Source organism: Drosophila mauritiana, chromosome 3L (genome assembly GCF_004382145.1).
Source record: "Drosophila mauritiana strain mau12 chromosome 3L, ASM438214v1, whole genome shotgun sequence".
NCBI lineage: Eukaryota > Metazoa > Arthropoda > Insecta > Diptera > Drosophilidae > Drosophila > Drosophila mauritiana.
This window is the reverse complement of record NC_046669.1, coordinates 570,459-587,847: the sequence shown is the minus strand read 5'-3', so window position 1 is coordinate 587,847 and position 17,389 is coordinate 570,459. Positions and strand designations below refer to the sequence as shown.

The 17,389-nt window shown below is 45.5% G+C and overlaps 3 protein-coding genes across 4 annotated transcripts; 2 read left to right on the top strand and 1 right to left on the bottom strand.

Annotated features, from left to right (window-relative positions):
• Nucleotides 1-1,715: 1,715 nt before the first annotated feature.
• Nucleotides 1,716-3,289, top strand: LOC117141371 (rhythmically expressed gene 2 protein). Its single transcript, XM_033304777.1, has 3 exons — nucleotides 1,716-2,107; nucleotides 2,165-2,253; nucleotides 2,717-3,289. Exons 1-3 carry the CDS (start codon nucleotides 1,950-1,952, stop codon nucleotides 3,250-3,252), a joined length of 783 nt encoding a protein of 260 aa, XP_033160668.1. The 5' UTR covers nucleotides 1,716-1,949; the 3' UTR covers nucleotides 3,253-3,289.
• Nucleotides 3,290-4,519: 1,230 nt separating this feature from the next.
• LOC117139258 (SEC14-like protein 2) lies at nucleotides 4,520-9,592 on the top strand. 2 transcript variants are annotated; one of them, XM_033301476.1, is made up of 7 exons: nucleotides 4,520-4,720; nucleotides 4,899-5,161; nucleotides 7,926-7,995; nucleotides 8,057-8,100; nucleotides 8,164-8,281; nucleotides 8,346-9,140; nucleotides 9,202-9,592. In XM_033301476.1, exons 2-7 carry the CDS (start codon nucleotides 5,108-5,110, stop codon nucleotides 9,342-9,344), a joined length of 1,224 nt encoding a protein of 407 aa, XP_033157367.1. In that variant the 5' UTR covers nucleotides 4,520-4,720; nucleotides 4,899-5,107; the 3' UTR covers nucleotides 9,345-9,592. The 2 variants fall into 2 exon arrangements, with proteins under 2 accessions (XP_033157367.1, XP_033157366.1); XM_033301475.1 differs by having other exon boundaries at nucleotides 4,520-5,161.
• Nucleotides 9,585-15,627, bottom strand: LOC117139257 (mediator of RNA polymerase II transcription subunit 14). Its single transcript, XM_033301473.1, has 9 exons — nucleotides 15,342-15,627; nucleotides 15,176-15,270; nucleotides 14,546-15,111; nucleotides 13,992-14,483; nucleotides 13,556-13,923; nucleotides 13,263-13,497; nucleotides 12,563-13,204; nucleotides 12,203-12,507; nucleotides 9,585-12,146 (listed from the first exon to the last, which is right to left on the bottom strand). Exons 1-9 carry the CDS (start codon nucleotides 15,417-15,419, stop codon nucleotides 10,242-10,244), a joined length of 4,686 nt encoding a protein of 1,561 aa, XP_033157364.1. The 5' UTR covers nucleotides 15,420-15,627; the 3' UTR covers nucleotides 9,585-10,241.
• Nucleotides 15,628-17,389: the final 1,762 nt, after the last annotated feature.

The following is a 17,389-nucleotide window of genomic DNA, read 5'->3' as shown; positions in this document are numbered from 1 at the left end:
ATTCATATTTTTAATTAAGAAATAATTGTTAATCAACCAATCAAACTTGTACAAACTTATTATATATTGTTAACTTTGAACTTTTTTTAATTGGTTTCTAATATTTTATATCAGTGTAATGAAGCTGGCACTGCTGGTGCGGTACTTTTGCTGCTGCAGCTTCTAAAAACTCCACTAAAAATTATTTATTATCATGGTAGAAATTCGCAAACAGGTTAAAACGACCAATCAAAGCGGCAAGAACAGCAACAGCAGCAACAACAACAAAAGCGGCGGCAGCCATTGACCCAAAGTGCAGATAATATTAAAAGGCAGTCAGGCAGCCAGCCGGTGCTGCACGAGGATCGAGGGACCGGGGATCGGAGTATCCAAAGGGGGTTTCGGGGTATCTGGGGGCGGAGGAGGCGGAGGAGCTTTGGCCCCGACTTCCAAGCCAGACACATTTCGAAAAGGGCCAACACGAAATTCCAGGGGAGTCGTTGACTCGCCTTCGGTTAGTTACTTTTCTTGGGAAAGTTTTTGTTGAAAGTTGGACAGTAACTGAATTTTGCCGTTTTTGTTATTTTTTAGTTCGCTTTCTGCAACCGCCGGAGTGCCAAGTTGGGTTGCGGCGATAAGGTGGCGTAGAGCAGAGCAAACAAGCTTTGTAGGTGGTAATCAGCGGAGTTGCACCTCAAAAAGGTCTGCACGAGGGGACTTCGGAAAATCCCAAATAACTTGGGTAATTTACATTCGATATATGGATTTCGTATCATATTTTTAAAGTATTTTTGCAATCGGTGTAGAATTATTAGTAAATTGTATTTAATAGCATTGTCAAAGTTTCGCACAATATTTTTTTTGGGGAAATTCCCTTTCCCGACAGTTCCAGTTATGGCATTTCGTACAAAGTCCACCATTCCTAAATACCGATCAAAAAAGGAAAGACAAAAACAAACCGACAATTTGACAAGCGGAATGCACGGAATTTCAGGATCCCTTTCCAAAGAAATCCGACCTCAGGTCGTTAAATTCGTGTATTATTTATAGCCAAATCGAATGGAATTGGCCAATGACAACGCAGACAGGGTGCTCCCAAAATAATTTGTGGAATGCTGATAATTCTTTATAATTAAGTTACTTTTATCAGCGATTGAATCACTTGAGGAAAGCCAATTCTTATTCAACGATAACCGTTGTGGTTATTAATTAAGGAAATTAAAATTAAAAATAGTTTTAGTTGGACCTGCAGCAACTGAATTTTAAAAATATTTTGAGTTTGTAGAAATCGTATTTGAATATACCGCCAACTTTATGTACAGTGGCGCCATCTGCTTGGAAATAATATAACTACAGCTTTAACAGAGCTCTGTACTTAGCAGAAAACGTAAGCCGAGACTCCCACCCACTGGACCGCCAGGTGGCGCAATAATTTGAACGAAATGTTATTTGTTTATTTGTAATTTTAAGCTGAAATGCCATATAATTAAACGTTTTTAAGGTTTTTCAGTTACATTAAGAAGAAAGTGCGCTGTTTACAAAGAGAACAAATGAAAGGCGAAGAAATTGATAAGAAAAATGTTCTTATCTCGCTTAACAGTATTTGCTTTGGCGGGTAATCAGTGCAGATTGCAGATCGATACTAATTTGACAACACGAAACCAGAGATAACCGCAGCACTCGCTAAAGATAAAGTGCCATTTTAATCCGGCTCGGCACACACAAACATATGTATGGATGTTTCGATGCTCCGAGGTCCGATTCAATTCGATTCGATTCCACACGAAGCCCTCGGAATCGGAATCTGGGGGCAGCAGCTGCTGGTGATAACGAGGCGGATCGGCTTTCGTACAAAACAATAACAGAATGCCCCCAGCTCACGTAGTACGCCGGCTGATTTCAGTCGCCAACGTTCGACGAGAGTCGAAAGTCAAGAGTTCTCGAGCGGCATTTCAGAGATTCCAGGCAAGATGCGCAGCCTCAGCCGCTTTCGCCTCATAACCTTCGATGTGACCAACACTCTGCTCCAATTCCGAACCACTCCCGGCAAGCAGTACGGCGAGATTGGAGCCCTGTTCGGAGCGCGATGCGACAACAACGAACTGGCCAAGAACTTCAAGGCCAACTGGTAGGAGGCACAGACATTATGTGGTGCAGGCTCCAACTCAACTGTCCGTCCTTTCAGGTACAAGATGAACCGCGATTATCCCAACTTTGGGCGCGACACGAATCCCCAGATGGAGTGGCAGCAATGGTGGCGTAAGCTGATAGCAGGTGAGTGCCCGCAAAGTGTTTGTCTGCTCGGTGATAAACATTCCGGCTTGTTCCAAAGTGCATTTGGCGCAACGGCTACTAAAAGTGCTTAGTATCCGCAACTTCCAACGAGAAAAATTGCTAGGAATACCACTTAGTAGGTAGCAAAAGCAAATCTGATCATGACACAACTATTTTTATGATTAAATATAGAGAACAAAACTTCCTTACAAAGCGACATATCTATTTGAAAACATTATATTAGGCACATTAGCTAAAAGTTGAAGACGTCAACAACGATTGCGCTCGAAAGATTAGAGATTAATGAAGACTTCTCTTCTAATGCTTAGATCACACAAGCGTACCTGCTAATTTCTTGTTAATTAAAAAAGTTATAAACTCTATTTCACAACACACAAGTAGTTTTGAGTTGATAATTCATAGATACATAAACACTATTTAAAATCCGACTCTCGTCCCGCAGGAACTTTTTCGGAGAGTGGAGCGGCCATTCCCGAAGAGAAGCTGCACAACTTCTCCAACCACCTAATTGAGCTCTACAAAACCTCCATTTGCTGGCAGCCATGCAACGGCAGCGTGGAACTCCTTCAGCAGCTCCGCAAGGACTTGAAGCCGGAGAAGTGCAAGCTGGGTGTGATAGCCAACTTCGATCCGCGGCTGCAGACTCTGCTGCAGAACACCAAGCTGGATCAGTACCTAGACTTCGCAATTAACTCGTACGAGGTGAAGGCCGAGAAGCCCGACCCGCAAATCTTTCAAAAGGCAATGGAGAAGTCGGGTCTGGAGAACCTCAAGCCTGAGGAGTGCCTTCACATTGGTGATGGTCCCACCACTGACTATCTGGCCGCCAAAGAACTGGGCTGGCACTCGGCGCTGGTGCACGAGAAGAGCTACGCATATCTGGTCAAGAAATACGGCGAGGACATCGATCGAGATCATGTCTTTCCCAGTCTGTACGACTTCCACAAAAAGATCTCCGACGGCGCAGTTGTCTGGTGATTAATTGTGCACACATTAAATTAGTAACACCAATCCAGTACGCGTCTTTTGCTTGGAATGGGTTCAGGGTGAAGGAATTTAAAATGGATTATGTATAGTATAGTGCAAAAATACCATATACTAATACCACTAATACACGAATACCATAAACTATTATTGCCGTTAATAGTATACGCCTTTTAGAAAGTATATTTTAGGATTTTAAACCAGTCTTTTTCACCTATCGAGCGCCAGCGCAATGAAATTCACCACACACAAATTTATCTCAGACAACAACCAGAAATCTATCGACCGACAAAATACGGAATTTACTAACAAGCCGAACAAAGGAAAACAGCAAAGACTTGCACCAGTTCTGTAAACCTAATATTGTTTTTCAAAAAATACTAATATTGAAAAAACAATTGAACCATGAATATGTTTTAAAAATATAAATATTTTATTTTTTAATTTTTGTAGGCTTTCTTTGTCCTAAGTGTCACAAACACCCAAGAATGACTGTTTTTGGCAGCTGATTGACTATACAAACTTTCTGTGTCAGTTTCCAGCTTATTTGTGAAAATAAATTTTTTGTCAATTTTTACCTTTTTAATAAGGGGTAACATCATGATTTTTTTCAAAAAATCGAAAAAATTGAAAAGTTCCGGATTCAAACGCCAATATAATGAGCAAAGGGGAATTTTAATAAGATTCGAAAAGCGCAATACATTCCGGATTTGGGCCCATATTTCCAATGCTGGAAACAAATTACTGTTATTTTTAGATGGAAATTAGTTAAAAGTGGTAAACAAACTCGTAAATAAATAAAAAAATAAGTAGCAAAATGCGTTCCATGGGGGCCAAGGCACTTGCCTTTCCTATCTTATCCTGCCAAACATATGTTTATATTTGGCGTGCAAAAAATATCGTTATCAGTTGAAAAGTGCTTCAGTTGATTGCTAAGTGCCACAATTGGATCAGGTGAATTCACAATTCTAGTATAATCATAGCTGAAGCCATAGGTAATGTTCATAGGTAATGAATACAAAGAAAAACTATAGAGAGATTTTATCTTATTTTGTCTATAAATGTATTATGTCAATTAAACATTCCCATAGCTATTTCACTTTTGAACTTATCAAACATAGACGCAGGTAGACCGGGTGTCCCGTAGTCGAGACGTCCGCTGTTCAAACGTTCTCTGGCTTAAAGAGTGGATTCTCTTGGCTGGCAGTCTCTCTGTTTTCTCTCTGTTCGTTTCATCCACTTTTAAGTGGCGCATTGGAATCGTTGGCGTCAGTAGCTCGCCACCCTCGGAACGGAACGGATCGGAAACTCGCGAAAAGCGGCAAAGATTACTATACCTCACCTCGCCGCTTTATCACTAGCAAAAGCAAATCATTCTGGACGCGAACACAGCTGTGGATACGGATTTCAGTTAGTTTGTTTAACCATTTGCGTGCGACACTCGCCTTGGGCCAAGTTTGAGGTATTTTCCAAGTTGGCATTATTGTAATTAGCCTGTCCGTAGAGACTACGAATCGAGACGAACAAAAATAAAACGCAGAATAATTGCGCTGGAAATAATGTGCGCGGCTAAAAGCGCTAACGTAACGGCTAAATAATAGTAGAAAGTTTTTATTGTTATCTCTTCTTCTGAGCCGCAGCTGCCAAAAACCGAACAACCATAGCAAGAGCTTTGAAATTTTGCGTGTGAACAGAAAGAAAAGAAATCCGCATTCGGCCCCATATCATCGACTTAATGTGATTGTGTGTGCCCGGCTTACAAAATTGGCAACGTTCAGACGCCGCTCGGTCAATATCTCGGCCAAATATCTAAGATACGCCATAGTCAAAACACAAACAAACCAAAAAGATGTCAGGTCCACTGCCAGAAATCAGCGAAGAGCAGCGCGCCATGTTGGAGAAGGTAAGAATTTCTCTTGAGTCTCCTAGGGGGAAATACTCGGCATTTGCTGGGGGATTCTTGCCAGGGTGAGCATGCAGATAAAGCTCCATAACGAGGCAATGTTTACCCACTTTATGGTAATCGTTTTTGCCAGGAATTTATTACGAGAATATAGTGGAGAAGTTAACAAAATAAATTATATTCTTGTAAACTTCAGAAATTTATACAATTCTTTTTAGTGGTTTAGAGAAAATTGGTTAGGCTTAATCCTTCCGAACTAACCATAATGCCTTTTATAATCCTTGCTATGATCGATAGGTTATCTATCATGCATTTATTAAAAAGTAGTAAAAGCTGACGTGTTCGCTACAGATATTATGTTATGTTATATTGCTTTGATAACTTTACCAACTTTTTTATTCAATGTTATGCGTGCAACAAAGTGGCTTTATGAATTTCCCAATGACGGAGTATTTCAATGGAGTATTCTAGATAAACTAAAACAGAACAGTCATCGTGCAGTCAGCGAAGCATATTGATGGCTGCTTATGGAAATGAGCAATTGCTCGCTTGACTTCCTTTTTTAAATGTTAGCAAATTTGACCAGACTCTAAACCACGGTTTTTGAACTGCGGCAAGAGCAGCTGTCGAAGCAGAATCAACTGCAACATATTCAGTATACGGTATACGTATTTTCTGGCCATAGCTGTAGTCGCGGAAATAATGGGGGGCTACTTAAAAACATCGAAAGATGAATGTTCCTGTAAGAGGCTGGGCGTACAAAACACACTCCCATCATATGAAGCAAGTGGGAAATAAAACTTAGTAAAACCCTCGAAACGCCTCCTAACTTCGCCACTGATGCATGTTTCTGCAGTTGCGCATTGTTGGCGACTCGCGAGTTCTTGGCCGGCACACTGAAAACCGCTTGCGAAACCAAAACTCAGCTGAAGTCGAATGGTGACACACAAACCGAACAGTTCAATGAAAATATGCAAATAAATAACTACACATAAAACGGGCAGCTGAGGCGTTGTCAGCAGTACCCAAATAAGCAGAATGCATTATAAGTGATTGTTTGTAGTAAGAGGAATAAATCTGGACGCTTGCAAGTAAATAAACAATAAATAAAATGGGCAATTAAGCGGAATCCATCATAATGGGCGGATTAAGAGCGACCCCTGCCCTTTTTTAATTGCGCGCGGGATGCTAAGTGCGACTGCCATTTCATAGCACAATGACTGCGATTACCAGTATGAATACTCATGAAGTGGTTAATGATAAACGCGACCCAGTCGTTAAGCGAAGAGCATTGATCCAGAACGAAATCACCCAGGGATCGACCCTTAGACCCGTAGAGATCTACCGTAGAAATTTAGCAGAATTTGCATAAATCACACAAAACAACAGGTTTCAGCGCAGGTGTCTTGAAATTGCCTAAACTCCGAACAAACGAGGAGAAACTTGGCAGTCTTCTGGATTTCAAGTGGAATGCAAAACGACTGCAGCATTGGGTAGCGTTAAATGGTAAGGCAAGCACTATTTGAGCGGCAGACTAAAATATAAGCTGACTACGCCAATTGTAGACTCAATTTCGAGTGGCTCAATGGGTATTAACCTTTCATTCTGTCTCGAAAACGCAGTCAAAGTCAGACCACGAAGTCAAAGAAGAACAAAGCAAGTGGCCAAAAACCCAGTTTTACGGCCGATGAAACGAGGAAGTACACAGCCAAAGCCAACAGAACTCGGCGCTAATGACACCCAAAGTCGGGTATTAGCCACAGCTTGGTCTTTGGCCAAGTTTGCAGCCAAGCAGCGAAAAGCGAAAACGGAAAAAAATAAATAAAAGAAGCGGTTAGCGGGGAGACGGCCTCGTTATTGAATTCCAAGTGGTTTTGGCCTGAGCCGGGTGACTCAGCAGTTGGCAAGCAACCTAGACGCGAGTCAATTAAATGATTGAAATGGTGCTAAATATGCACTTGATCGAATGCAAATTGAAGTACGTGATGTTTGCCCGACAAATAAGTTAGTAAAAGGCATCAAGGGTGTTGTTGGCTGATAAAGCAACTGCAACCGATTAAATTTACTTTTGCTATCAGCTTCTGTGCGAATCAGCTTTCGTTAACAACACCCGAATTTGGCAGTCGGGGCAAGGCCAATACAAATTAACAGCAATTAAGGCAACAAAGGCCAATATGCAGTCTACCAGACCCAATAAACGTTATCGTTTGGAGATAGGAAATTTACCCGCTCAGCTCTTCAAAAATGCTGTCAAGCCGTCCCCTTTCTCGGCCTTCAGTAAATAAATCATTTAAACAAATTGGATTACATATCAGATTGAAAATAACAGATTTTTAAGCTGGGGTGAACCGAAAGCAGATTGCTACATCTATACACATGTTAGAGGGCAAAATCAATGGAATAGCACTATCGCTTGCATCTTGGCCGCGTAATCTATGTAACTTTGGCTGTAAGCCAACAACTTTTAGTATAAATAATATTATTTCTAAATAAGGGTTTAAAGCAATCAAACTATCACCTTTATTCATATGATGAGCTTGTAGCTATTTCAGATATGTCATAAAAGTTAGCACAGATTTTACGAATTTTAAACTTGATCTGCGATTTTTTAAAGTGAAAGTTTCTTTACGATATATATTGAGGCTTACAAAATAAATCACCACACTATATGAATCATAAATATTGTGCTCATGTATAATGATTCATATACAAAATTGTAAATTATTATCTGCCATTGATAACAACACATTTATTGTACTTACAGTTTCGCAAGCAAATGGACGATGCTTTGGTTGGAACCCACGACGATTACTTCTTGGTCCGCTGGCTGAGAGGTGAGTTACTACTCAATATAAAACAGCTGCGTAAACTATATTTCCTTCTGCTCTAAAACAGCTCGGAAATGGAATCTGGATGCAGCGGAGAAAATGCTGAGAGCTGTAAGTAAAATAATTATTACAATGAATGGCTATAACAAATTAGACTGTATTATCACCTTCCAGAGTTTGAAAACACGCGCCATGTGGAATGTGGACAACATCGAGAAGTGGGATCCACCGAAGGCACTGCAGGAGTATCTGCCCTACGGGCTCATGGGCTACGACAACGAAGGATCGCCGGGTTGGTTGTGACTGCTCTGCACAAACAAAGCCACCAAACTAAGCAACTTCATTTCTCTTTTCAGTGCTGGTCTGCCCCTTCGCCAACTTCGACATGTGGGGCATGATGCACTGCGTCACGCGGTTTGAGTTCCAAAAGTACCTGGTCCTGCTGCTCGAGCGCTTTATGAAGATCGCCTACGATCAGAGCCAAAAGCACGGATGGCGGGCCCGCCAGCTGGTCGTATTTTTCGACATGCAGGACGTGAACCTGAAGCAGTACGCCTGGCGACCAGCTGCCGAATGTGTGATCTCTACGGTGAAGCAATACGAGGCCAACTTCCCGGAGCTCCTCAAGATGTGCTACATCATCAACGCGCCCAAGCTCTTCTCGGTGGCGTTCAATATTGTGAAGAAATTCCTGGACGAGAACACCACCAGCAAGATCGTAATCTACAAATCCGGAGTAGACCGCTGGCAGGAGCAGCTCTTCTCCCATGTGAACCGAAAAGCATTTCCGAAGGCCTGGGGCGGCGAGATGGTGGACAGAAACGGAGATCCCCAGTGCAAGGCACTGATGGTCTGGGGAGGCAAGCTGCCGGAGGAGCTTTACATTGATCAGAGTAGCCAGCAGAGCGACCGAGACTTTGTGGAGGCCCAGGTTCCCAAGGGCGACAAGTTGAAGCTGCACTTTAAGGTCAACGTTGAGGAGCAGAAGATCCTCTCCTGGGAGTTCCGCACCTTTGACTACGACATCAAATTCGGCATCTACAGCGTGGACGACAAGACGGGTGAGAAGCGCAGCGAGGTGCCCCTGGGAACCGTGTACTCCAACGAGATGGATGAGATTGGTTACATCTCCACACGACCGAACACAACTTGTGAGTAAAATAAGCTTCGTTTTTGTTACCTCTATTAATGGCATGTGAAAATCATCCTCAGACACGGTGGTTTTCGACAACTCCGCAAGCTACCTGCGCAGCAAGAAGCTCCGTTACTGGGTGGACCTCATCTCTGAGGAGGAGGAGGGCATATCCGAGCTGACCACCCAGATGGACAACACTCAGATTGCGAATCAGCAGTGAACGGGAGCGATTCCCCGCGCGACCAGCAACCAAGCCAAAAACCAACGGGAGTAGATAGATTATTAGGTAGACGACAACACAAACTAACCTCGGTGCAATAGTCACAAAGCATTTTGCCAGATCTCCGCTGCCATCTGCTCCTTCGGAGTCCGCATGGCAGCACCTCTGGCGCATCTGCAATCGAACTATGTGATAGAAACAAATTAGGAAAAGGAACACAGAAGTATGACTCACACCTACATTTATAGATAATCAATAAACTTTTTATTACATACCTAGCCGCACTGTTTAGTTAACAATTTATAATCTTGGATGTGTAATTTGTTTTCATGCCCAATATTTCAGGGAGTACAGCACAATAAAATGTATATATCACCTGATCCCTAAATGAGATGTGCTCTTCTTTTCGTGGGTCAGGTGGCTGCTGCCTTGCGCATGCGAAATATGTTTGGTCCTTGGTCAACAGGAACACCTCAATATTGGTGAAATGGAATCTTAAGGAATACCAAAGCAGACTTTCCATGGTGCCCAGAAAGCTTAATATATTATTTAGCAACTCCAGTTGCTTTTGGATTTGCCAAATACAAATTAAATGCTAACATTAACTAAATAGTGTATCGTGGAGTGGATCGATTTCTTGGTATTAAAACAATCTACAAAATTATAGGGACAGAAAGCGAACTATGAGCAGTTTTGGCAAACTTCAAAACTGATCATGGATTACTTTTTTAGCTACGATTTTTGAGATTCCAAATCGACTCACCCCAGAGTAGAGGGTGTTCTGTGTACTCTTATCCAATAAACTCGTTAATAAATAATCGGTCGCCGTTCCGGGTTGCCAGCTCACAGGCCGTCAGCTCACGGCTGCTGCGAGGAGGCGCGGCGCTTGCGCCTTCATCACTGCGGGCCACCGGGATTGGGGCCCATCTGCGGGTAGCCGCCGGGACCCACTGGGCCCTGCGGTCCCACTTGCTGCGGCAGCTGCTGCATGGGCATCATCGGATTCGGACTGGATCCCACTCCGACACCCACACCTACTCCGACGCCCACGCCTACGGGAGGTCCTATGGATTGGTTGGGTGGGGGCTGTGGCATCTCTGCAGCCAGCTGGAGGTTCGTCAGAAGATCCGTAATGGCTGGGAAGAGCGTACACTGATTCTGTTGCGCATTGAAATCGGCAAAGCGGCGAAGAAGAGTGCTAGCAGCGGTCATTGTGGGCGAGATCACTTGTCCTGTGCGTTCCGCCAGCTGGGTGACGTTCGTCTGAATGTCGTACACAATGGGCAGCACCAGAGAGGGGCTGTCCTTCCAGTCCTTGCCTTGTCCTATGACCGCTCCGTACGGAATCCTCGTGATTAGCAGGAAGAACAGTATCTTCATGCGACCCATAACCACGCAGGCATTGCCACTGGGCACAATGGGAACCGCCGAGGGCGGCATGCGCAAACATATCTGAACCGTCCACTTCAGCTGGTCGCCACCCAGCTCCGGCTTCAAATCCAAACGCATGATCTGTACGAAATCCTTCAGTACCTGGGCGGGCAAGTTCAACAGCCGGCAGATGCTGTGCAGGGAATTGGGTCGGTATGGTGGAGCTGCCACTCTGGTGTCAAAGTACTGCTCTATAACCAGCAGATCGTCCTGGCTAAGCTGGAACGGCGGCGGATGCTTGTCGGGCATGGGCGGCAGCTGCGAGACTTTGAGGTGCAGCGTCTGCATGTGCATCTGATTCAGAACCACCTGGCACTGCAGTCCATCGACCTTGAAGAGCACCACTCCTGGTTCTGTGCTGTTCAGGGCGGTAAGCGTCTCCTCGCTCTGGATGTTTCTGTGCAATTGCCTTCTCATATAAACGCAGCCGAGAAAACGCTCTAGAGGACTCATGTCCGGCACATTGATATCCTTGTTGGGATACGGGCTGGGCCGACACAGAGTCTCCAAAGCTTCATGGGTGAGGAGAGTAGGTACTGCTCCAGCCCAGGGCCGATTGAGAGTGCCCCGAGAGCCTCCTCTATCCGCTCCACCGGCTCCTCCTGCTCCACCACCGGTGCTCTTGTGCTCAGGACTCTGTCCGGGTCGTGGAGATGGGCGCGGCATGCTGGGGGATCCGGGCCAATTGTTATTCGCCGGCGACATGGCGGTGAAGGGAGAGTCCTGGTGGCTCTGCATGTAAAGCGTGTTGGGTCCAGGACTATGGACCATGTGGGGACTGGGTTGAGGATTCAGCGGAGACGAAGGCATCAGGCCACTAGGCGACGGATGCGGCATATGTGGCGCTGGCGGTGATGTCAGGTTGAAGTTGCCATGTCCTTGGGGTCCACTGCCGCCACCTGCCCCCGCACTTGGATGCGGACTGGCGGGAGTGTGTGGATTTGAACTGGAGGGCGGAGTGTGGGGGGCAGGAAAACGCAGGCCACTGTCTCTCGGCGACTGCGGTCCCCGCATTCCAGTACCCAAAAATGGTGAGGATCCACCAGCACTTACCCCCGCAACACTGCTGGGTCCACCGAAGTTGTCCTCCATTCCCATTGGTGAAAGCGGATTGTCATCCTCGTGGGAGGCCCGGCCCCTGTAGACCGCCGACTCATCCACGTACTTGGAGAGGAAGGCTTTCAGACCCTGAATGGGCGTGAACTCTTCCACCACGTTGCGCTCGAAGCGACTGCTCGCTCCATCTCGGATGGATACGAGCCTGTTGGCACGGAAACGCAACTCCAGGCAGTACACTGCCTGATAAGTCAACCTTATCAGGCACGGCGATTGTGCCAACACGCAAAACGATAGTACTGGCACCTGAGGGCGCTGGAATTAAAGAATAATGTACTGATGTTTGATGCATAGCAGCTAAGTGTACTTACCGGTATCCCCAAGAAGGGCAGCACCGGCAGCTTGGCAATGGAGCTCAACGGGTTGTAGGTTTCATGCAGAATCTGGCCGATTTGGGTGATGCTATGATGCTGGTTCAAGTGTTGCGCCAGCTGGTCACGCATCATTGAGTGCCCGTTTACAGCTGACATTCCGCCGACGAACGTCAGTCGGAAGCCGTGGGATTGCACCGACCAATAGATATTGCAGCTCACCTCTTTTTTGGGTCCGTATCCGAGGAGCAGGTTCATGTAGCTGTATGACTTGACCACCAGCATGTCACAAAGGGAAAGACGTTCTAAAAAATTAAGGGAAGTTAATAAATGCAGACGAATGCACGTGTATTAACTAACTATTTTGCAGCTGCTCAGCAAAGTCGTAAACCAGTGTGTAAAGGTACACGATTTTCGACCAGTCGTTTAGCAAATCCTCAACTGTTTTGGAAAAGTCGTAGTTCGCCTGTTCGTAGGTGAGGTAAACAGTCCGCCGACTGCCCTGCTCCTTCGGATGGCAACTTTGCAGCGGGGTGCTGTAGAAGACGAACTCCACTACCCAGATCCGGACCTGGCTGTTCTTGTTGGTCTGGGAACGAATCGATATGGAGAGAACGCGACGCATTAGGTCGTCCCACACGTGGGAGTCGATTTTCGGCAGTCCAGAGGTACCGGTTGGCTTATTTTCTCCAGACCCTGCAGGTGCTCCCTGTTGCTGCTGCTGCTGTTGTTGGTTTGCAAAGGTTGTTTTTCCTGGCTGTGGTAATGCCAGAATCTTTAGCACAAGTGACGTGGCATTCGCTTCCACCTGAAGTCCGCTGTGGGGAATATTGTGCTTGGACAGCGTCTGTGCTAGGTTCATGAACGGTATCTTTTCGTCGCACATGGCCACCACATGAGCCAGCTCGGGAATGAAGTAGGCAGGAAATATGGTCTTTTGTTGTTTGGCAGGAGGAGCCAGCAAATCCCCATTCGACTTTCGTTTGTGCGGGGAAACCTCCGCTAAAAGATAGATTGTTTGATAATATGGCTAAGGCATTTAAAGTGTCATTGTGCTCACCGTCCACCTCAGTGCCAGGTCCATGAGTGGCCACAAAAGTATCAAACTCAATGAGGCGCATCAACTTGGTATAGCACTTTGGAATGTCCGAATGCGGTTGAGCCACTATAGACACCAGCTGCATGGCGGAGTCGTCTATAACATCCAGCTCGTCCTTTTGGAAGGCCACGAAGCCAAGGTGAAAGGTGTATTCCATTTCGTTGGGCATAGTAGTCTTTTCCTTGAGTTGAACCACCTGGAAAATAACAAGGTTTTCATATTTTCACAATAACACTTACTAAATGTATAATTACCAAGACAATATTGGGATGCCTGTGCAGCTTGACATAAATCTTGTGCCTGCCCGGCTGCAGAATCTCCTGATCAGGCTGCACAAGAAATGGAAGAGTCTCGGTGGCCGTAGCCGGAAGATGTTGTAGGGTTTTGTCGCACCTCCGATGGGTGATCCAGAAGCGCAGCTCCGAAAGCAAAGCGGGCAGCTTGCTGCGATCTCCATTGAGGCAGTCCTGCATCTCCTCCGTTATCGGACAGTCCAGATGCTTGGGCACATGACAACGGAACATGCCTGTGTGGGTGTCAATGGTTATGTGAATCTGCTCGGCCCTTAGACAGGGCGAGAGTACGGGAACGGTCAAAATAGCAGGAGTTCCTTGGAGGTTGACTGTCATTGAGAGAACAGGGATTAGTTATTCCTCGCACACACCTAGATAAGTTTTACTTTACACTCACAGTCAACATCTTTCAAAAAAGCCTGAAACTCCAGCTTGAGATCGCTCAGCCTAGACACCGATCGTATGTAGACGGTATGCACAATTAGGCGCTCCATCGAAAGGTGCTCAGAGCGTACGGCCCGATCCGCCACTTCGGCAGACTCCTTGGCGCCCAGTGAGGGCACGTGGACCACTGCCAACGGACGCCCGATCTCGCTGGGATCCGATTGAACGGTGAGGCGGTAGCCCAGCTCCGACTTTAGGTCTCGCCAGTACGAGACCGTCAATTTTACGCCTGGTACGTACTCTTCCACAGTTATATTGTTGTCGTCCAGTCTTTCGTAGTTCAAACGCAAGGTCTGTGTGTACAGAACCTCCAGCTGCAGGGATTGGCAGAAGTAGTGCAGACAGTTGTAGACCTCGCTGAGGGCATTGGGATTCTCCACTAGGCGTGCCTGGATGAGCTGATGGATGTAGTTGACCTGGAGCGGATGCACCAGCGATTTTCCGTCTAGCAAAGTCAATGATTTTAGTACATTATGTAGACCAATGAGAGAATTACAGATTCCTTACCTCCAGTCTCCTTGTCCTCTACGAGCACATCGATGTCCAGCAGCCGCCAGGGTACTGTGGGGTTATCCCCCATTACGGTCAGTGAAACGCTGAACTCGTGCTTCACCTCGAAGGTGACTCGTCCGTTGCGAATGCGAAATTCTCTCATCTGGGGCAAAAGTTTTCCTGTGACCAAGCGGTGCTGGATGACTTGGTTCAGGCGGAGCAGTGTCTGTCTCTTCTCCGCCGGCGTAATTGCATCGGCCGGCACAATTCGCTCGCGAATACAAGTGGGTAGACGATTATATGTGCCAGTAGTCAGAACTTCGACGGCGGCGGGTATGTGAAAGTTGGGCAATCGAGCACGAACCAAAGTTTCACGAGACATGCGCGCCAGCATGTCGGCGGTCTCCACAAAGAGCATGTTCTGCTTGTCCAGGAAGCTCATTATCTGCGACGACTTGTCCACCTTGGACACCGAGTTGCCCCATTTGACCAGCGCATTCAGTCGGGTGAACAAATGGCGGGTGCGTGCCGCATAGTTGTAGATCTCTACCTTGCGTTCCATGTCCGTTTTGCGCGGTAAGCTGCAATTCGCGGTAAGCAAGCAGCAGTTATAAATATGGTATACTCATTCAAACATTTACTTACAGTTCAGCCAGTACAGTTAGTTCATGATACGTCCGCTGGATGATGAAGTCGATCAGCACCGACATGGACATGGTGTTGATTCGGGGGCCGCCCTCCTGTGAAGCACAAGGAAATCATGGTATGGAGATGGGATAATGACTTTGGAGTTTTTGGCAGCAACACTTACCTGGGCAGCGGGCAGGTAGCCACCTCCGCCACCGCCAACACCGGGCATTTGCTCGAGGGGCAAGGGGGTGGGCGCCATGATGTTTGCGGGTTGTTCCCTGTCTGCTCCGCGTCTTTTGCTTTGCGTTTCTTATGGTTTATGGATGGCCTTTCTAGTTGTGCATATTTCAATGCAGTTTTGGACCGCTTTTGTGCGTTTTCCGGTGAATTTCGCGAAAATTCGGCAGCGCAGCAAATTTCTATTATTGCTCGATTGGCGAACCGATAAGCGAGTCATCGATTTTGGGGAGCGTTAGTTGTACGAAAGTATCGGTGTTACCGTTTGAGTTGTCACAAGTGCGCTGTTTTTAGTATTTTTCCATTTATACATTAATACTGTATGCCACGTATTTGGACATATAATTTTTAAATATTCTACATGCAAATTATGTAGATAAAATTTAAAATGATATTTTGACATATTCATGTATTATATTGAATCATTCTTGTGTTTATTTGAAGTCTGTTAGTTAACACTGATTATTTATAAGCTGTTTAATTAATAATCTCCTATTACTAATAATCCCACATTTTTAAGAGTTTTTCTTTTGGTTTATTGGTCTGTAGACAAAATAATAAATTATTTATTTTGCCCACATGATCGCAGTCTTGTATCTCAACTTAATGTATTCACACCCTTTGGACCTCTCTGGGATTAGACACGCAAATTAAATTAAATTATATACATACATTATTATATACATCATACATACAATATCGACAGTTATTGTATAGTTTCGCAACAATTTATGTAATCAATTAATTCTCTACCGTTAAGTTTAGTCATCAAATTTAATGATTGTCCGCGAAGGACAGTTTTAAATTAATACATCCAAAAAAAAAAAAAAAAAAAAAAAAAAAAAAAAAAAACTTAATGTATGTTCTCCGAAAATGTTATTTTATATTTAATATTTATTTTTTAACTTCATCGTAGTGCCAGGTTCTTAACCAAATTCCGCTGGCACTGCCAATTATAGACAGCGCGTAAAGTTCATTGACCAAGTCAGCTTTCCATTACCATTACCACTACCACGGGCACTCGGGTGTTTTAGTTTTCCTCATGTGGCGGCTGTTAAAAATAAGGAAAACAAAAACATTTCCGCTTTTGTTTCTTTGAATTTTGACACGGTTGATGTTTGGCTGCCATTGCACATGGCACTCGGAGGCTCCCCGATCCCGATCCCCATCCCCATCCCTCTTCCAATCCGGTCCGATCCCCAATAAACAGCCACTGATTCAAGTGGCGGCACATGCCAACCCTCCGTCTCCATCCCCACCCACCAAAAAACACATTCGTTTGGGCCTTGCAAAGTGGCAGCCACCTTCGGAATCGCTCCACTTGCTCTTGGAAAGTTCTCGCAGATGGGAGGCAGTGGGATCGGGACTCGGGATCGGTACTCGGTACTCGGAGTTTGAACTTCCCGCAACTATAGCTCTCCCCTAATTGGTATAAATAGAACTTTATGATCTCGCCACGGAACGGCACGATCCAAAACTTTGATTACGCGCCCAGGAATTACTCACACTCACATATCCGGCCCGAAGGCCCTCCCTCCCCACCTTCCGCCCGCATCCAGATTCAATTGCATATCCATATTCATCCGATAAAACCCTTGAGTTCACCAGGAGTTCCCGTAAACAGGATGCGGCTGGACCTGAAATGAGGTGCTGAAGATGCACCGCTCCGCATAAGTTATAGCCACTCGAGCTCGGGCCAGATCCATGGATCTGATTTCTATCCATCACAGCGATTGGGGATAATTTACTAACCCTCATCATTGGGGATCATTATTTACCAAACAAAAGCGGAGCACGTTGTGTGCTTTGCGCCTTCTTTACTTCTTGTTGAATTTCGCATTACGGCGGATTTCGCTTATTTATCTGCGTAAATAATTGGACACCCTCTGGAATTTGCGGATGTGGATTCGATTCACTTGCGGATTCAATTCAGACGAGGTGGTGGCCACATGCCCAGTACGTACACAAGTGCACCACCACATAGCCCTGTGC

Excerpts from the sequence above, each read along its gene's own strand:
- LOC117139257 (XM_033301473.1), bottom strand. The coding sequence starts at position 15,419 with ATGGCGCCCACCCCCTTGCCCCTCGAGCAAATGCCCGGTGTTGGCGGT. Across the intron at positions 15,271-15,341 it reads GCTACCTGCCCGCTGCCCAG|GAGGGCGGCCCCCGAATCAA; the intron begins GTAAGTGTTGCT and ends TGTGCTTCACAG. Across the intron at positions 14,484-14,545 it reads AGAGGACAAGGAGACTGGAG|ACGGAAAATCGCTGGTGCAT; the intron begins GTAAGGAATCTG and ends TGACTTTGCTAG.
- LOC117141371 (XM_033304777.1), top strand. The coding sequence starts at position 1,950 with ATGCGCAGCCTCAGCCGCTTTCGCCTCATAACCTTCGATGTGACCAAC. Across the intron at positions 2,108-2,164 it reads AAGAACTTCAAGGCCAACTG|GTACAAGATGAACCGCGATT; the intron begins GTAGGAGGCACA and ends CCGTCCTTTCAG. Across the intron at positions 2,254-2,716 it reads GTGGCGTAAGCTGATAGCAG|GAACTTTTTCGGAGAGTGGA; the intron begins GTGAGTGCCCGC and ends CTCGTCCCGCAG.
- LOC117139258 (XM_033301476.1), top strand. The coding sequence starts at position 5,108 with ATGTCAGGTCCACTGCCAGAAATCAGCGAAGAGCAGCGCGCCATGTTG. Across the intron at positions 7,996-8,056 it reads CTTGGTCCGCTGGCTGAGAG|CTCGGAAATGGAATCTGGAT; the intron begins GTGAGTTACTAC and ends GCTCTAAAACAG. Across the intron at positions 8,101-8,163 it reads CGGAGAAAATGCTGAGAGCT|AGTTTGAAAACACGCGCCAT; the intron begins GTAAGTAAAATA and ends ATCACCTTCCAG.